General features: G+C 36.7%; 1 protein-coding gene across 1 annotated transcript in view; it reads left to right on the forward strand.

Annotated features, from left to right (window-relative positions):
- LOC119341409 (two-component response regulator ORR24-like) overlaps positions 1-3,116 on the forward strand; it is a 4,512-nt gene extending 1,396 nt beyond the window's left edge. The window contains exons 3-6 of the mRNA XM_037613285.1: positions 1,144-1,482; positions 1,574-1,650; positions 1,979-2,713; positions 2,809-3,116. Of these exons, the coding sequence (XP_037469182.1) occupies positions 1,144-1,482; positions 1,574-1,650; positions 1,979-2,713; positions 2,809-2,844 (1,187 nt within the window). The 3' untranslated portion in view covers positions 2,845-3,116. The remainder of the gene's footprint in view (positions 1-1,143; positions 1,483-1,573; positions 1,651-1,978; positions 2,714-2,808) is intronic.
- Positions 3,117-4,701: the final 1,585 nt, after the last annotated feature.

Here is a 4,701-nt window from a genome sequence, read left to right on the forward strand (position 1 = left end):
ATTGATGTCCCAATTGTATTAAAACATGCCGTCTGGATTCAGTATAAATTTGTTTTAGAACTTCAATACATAGTGCCAGAAGTCTAGAGTTCAATACCATCCATACAATATATATGGTAATCTAGCTTAGTGTGAGTATGTGTTACTCCTATGCAATGTAGACCCACTACTCGTATGTGTTTGGTGCGGGTGCATTGATGGACTTAATTTAATTTTGTATGCTCTCAATTGTAAAAATCTAGTCATAAGAACCAAAATTATAATATATTTTTATTTTGTGATATGACCAAATTATATTTAGTTGTTTTCTAAACTAATATTAAATACCTAGTCCTTGCAATCACACAAAGTATAGAATTGCACCACCTGTTTGCTAGGGTGGCAGGAGTAGTACAATTAGGAAACTACGTATGTTGTATCTACGTTATTAAAGGATTACCCATCTATAATCTGCTTGAGATTGTTTGTTAAAAGTACTTACTCTTGAGAATACCATATAAAGGAGTGCCACTTTAAAGCACATACATTGAGTAGGTTAACCATGTAAAATATCTACAATCCTGAAGCTTTGTTGACTTTGAACTAGGACACTAATTTGTAGTCCCATTATTTTTGCCGGCGAGTGCAACCAAAAATACTTAATATCCTAAAATGTAATAAAAATACTTAAGATAATGGCACTGCCATGTGTATGACTGCTTAACATGCTCAGAACATTACACGAGCCGATCACTTTTATCTAGTGCGCTAGAGAAACATGGTAAACCACCAATAATAGTAATTGATCTTCATGTTCACTAGTACTTAAACGTGACGATCTGATTTACCTAGTTAGAACATGGTGTTATGATGGTTTAGGCATTGTGTCATGGTTATTTTTATCCATTATTTGTGTTTTATACTATTAATTGAATGTGTGAATGTTTTTCCATTTAATTTGCACTGGAACACAAATTATATCATTGTCATGATAATCTGAAAATCATGTTGAAAACATGTTTGCTTCCCCACTTGCCCGACGCATTTGGAAAATATTGAATTCTGTTTTCTGTCTATAAGCACCAGTATAAAATTTTATGTCCAGTTCATAGATTTTCGTGAAGTACTAAACTCCAAAGCTAAGTCAGGTCATATGGCATGCAGTGCTATCTGAAGATTGTGAAAAGAAGGCTATGATGAAGGGGATAAATCATGGGGCGTGTGACTATTTGGTGAAGCCAGCGCATACCAACGAGCTAAAAAATATATGGCAGCATGTTGAAAGCAGGAGAAATTCTGAAGCAATAAGGCACATCAGCAGGGATGATGATGACGACCAGAGATCACAGCTTGGGACTGCTGCCAAGAGCAATGATGGAGCTAATACTGACGAGAGCAAAGAGAGCACACATGCATCCGCTACCCAGAAGAAGCCAAAAGTGGCATGGACAATCGAGCTGCATACAAAGTTTATGGAAGCTATCAACCAGATCGGCCTTTATAGTAAGACACACATTATGTCCTTATTAAATGACACAACACTTGTTGTTACTTGGGATTTTCCATTAACAATTTTTTGATTACATTACTATAGGGGCTACTCCAAAAAAGATTCTTGAGCTGATGAATGTGGATTACCTCACTAGAAAAAATGTATCAAGTCATCTACAGGTTTATTTTCAACCCTTTTCTTTATTTGTCACATGTTTATGTTCCATTTATTCATAGTCTAACATTTTGTCATATATAAGTGTGAGCTTATATTTTTTGGAGGAACATATTAGTCAAAGGTTTATTAATGCACCCAACATGAAAATGTGTGTAATTGTAATCTTTTTTGTCCTTGAAAATGTGAGGTTTATCTTATATAATGCATGCCCCATACTTTTTGAACCCATGCAACACTTTCAGTTAGTTTTATTCCCACATGTCCACCATTACTATTTCCCATGAGCGTGCATCTCATATACATGTTTATTTGTCTATATTGTTATTTCAGAAGTATAAATTGTACTTGAAAAAAGTCAACTCAAACCCACTTGGTGATGCATGTGTAAGATGGAACTCTTTCATGAACAATTGGGAGAGTTTTATGCATAACCATGAGCATGAAAGGTGGGGTGTGTCCTCAGGTAGCATCGCCTCGTGGAGTCCGAACCATTACGGTGCAGCGGTTCACTTAGGTCAGCATACAAACACCCAGGGGAGTATGTCCATGGGTTCATTAATCGGTGGTGGTACAATGTTGGGGTATTTGGTACCACAGACGCCCTCTATGGGAATATTTTCTGGCTTGAATGAGCATATAGTTCCATTCAACATACCTAGCAACCCAAGATCTATAGGGATGTTGAATGCAAACATCAGTGTTCCAATGGCAGCACCTCAGTTTGTTTACAGCGACCCAATCACTACAGTAGTGGCAGGCTTCAGCGAGAAGATGGCGCCATTCAACATAGCAAGCAAGATGGGCTCGGTTGGAATGATGTTAAATGGCAAGTATGCACCTGGTACAGGAAGAATTTTAGTGGCAGAGACTGAGATGGTTAACTATGGAAGAACTAGTTCTGCACTTTCCAACCATCAGACATATGATTTCGTCCCATTGACACATATGCATGATGTCGGTGATGCATCTGGTATTTTCCATGTGCAAGAAGGAACAGTTGATCAGCAAGCACTTAGTAGTCAACTGAATGGCATCAATGACTTGTCATTAGTCGGTATTAATGAAGTAAGAATGTTTCTCCTTGACATGTATCTAGTCTATGCATATGAAATTTTGAAATGAACAGGTGTATTTAAATCAAACTTTCTTTCTTGTTGTAGGATTTCATTGGAGAGGATGCGGTCATGGATGGATAATGAAACTTATGTTGGTTAACCCAACCTAGATGCGAGATATTTTTCGCATGTGTGTTGGGCACTTTTAATGTGCCATTCCTTTGTTCTTGCACAATGTACCATGAAACTGTCAGATTTATGTAGTCTAGTTGGAAGTACGGTCGTGTCGAGGCTTCTATTTTACTCCAACTATTTTTTAAGTTTTCGTTTCCATCTGAGATCAAAATGGTGTTTGGTTATGTTATTTCTGATGTAAGCATTTTTGTTCTATATATTATTGATATGATGTTGCATCTTTTCCCGAGACAACATTTCAAGGTGAAAACATGTCCCCCTGTCTATGACATGGTCTTTAGGACGCATATTTTAGACACGGCTTAGGGAAAAATCATACATTAAATTTTCTATAAAGGCATATACATGTTTTTCCCTGCATTTAATGTTCATTGCAAAAGTGTCAAAAGTAGAAACCGAGTGAAGAGAACCCTAGTCTTCATTATCCATGTATAAATGCTTCACTTTTCCAATTCTGATGTCGTGTGATAGAAGTTGCTTGCACTAATGTATTATCCTAATATTCTGTGCCTATTACCATATAACATAAAGGAAATTATTTAGTTTTGGATGTAGAAAATATTTATTTACCTTAATTGTGAAAGTCAGTGGTGCCTAACTTTTTTTTGTGAATGGTGGTGCCTAACTTAAACATCTGCAGTCAAGAATATGGTTTATGAACGCCTAGGCCATCATCACAACATCTTCAAACATCATGCAAATCATGCACCTGAATAATTATGTTATTAGATACAATATGATATCTCAAACCCTATTAACTTCATTTAAGGGATATGGTGCTGCTTACTACTGTTGTGGAAAATGCTAACAAAAACTCAAAAATGACAATGGAAGGAATCAATGTACCACATGACAATTGGAGATGATGTTAGATAATCTTGTCTGTTAGGTTAGATATAGTTGCTACGGGGTCTACTAGGTAGTCTACTAGGACATGTTGGAGTTAGCTTGCATGCCATGTGCTGGTGCTAAGAATTCCAGTTAGCACTTGTCCGGCTGGAAGTAGTATATTGCCGTGCCATAGTTTGAGTTTAGTAGGAACCCAAGGCAGAGTTGGTCCATCTGGTAATTGGGTAGTGTTCTAGTACTATCCCAGTTATATATTGCCTATGCTTGCTGCTCGCAATATACTACCTCCAGATGAACCGAACGTTAGCGGCTTAACTACGAAAGCAGTTATATATAGAGCACTATATTTCTTATCCGACTAAGGCTTTGAACCCATAAGTATCGCGTGAGTGTTAGCAATTGTGAAATACTAAATGATAGTTGAGTATGTGGACTTTCTGAAAAGCTCTTATATTGAATCTCTCCGATGTTATGATAAATTGCAATTGCTTCAATGACTGAGATCATAGTTGTTAGTTTTCAATGAAGTTTTTGATTCATACTTTACCTTGTGAATGAATTGTTACTTTAGCATAAGAAATTATATAACAATATATGTTGCTCTTCTAAAATATGATCATGATGCCCTCATGTCCGTATTTTATTTCATCGACACCTCTATCTCTAAACACGTGGACATATTTTTCGATTTTGGCTTTCGCTTGAGGACAAGCGAGGTCTAAACTTGGGGGAGTTGATACGTCCATTTTGCATCATGCTTTCATATTGATATTTATTGCATTATGGGTTGTTGTTAAACATTATAGCACAATACTTATGCCTTTTCTCTCTTATTTTACAAGTTCTACATGAAGAGGGAGAATGCCGGCAGCTGGAATTCTGGACTGGAAAAGGAGCAAATAGATCTATTCTGCACAACTCCAAAAGTCCTGAAGATTTATGGAGAATTATTTT

The sequence above is a fragment of the Triticum dicoccoides genome, chromosome 7B (genome assembly GCF_002162155.2).
Source record: "Triticum dicoccoides isolate Atlit2015 ecotype Zavitan chromosome 7B, WEW_v2.0, whole genome shotgun sequence".
Classification (NCBI taxonomy): Eukaryota; Viridiplantae; Streptophyta; class Magnoliopsida; order Poales; family Poaceae; genus Triticum; species Triticum dicoccoides.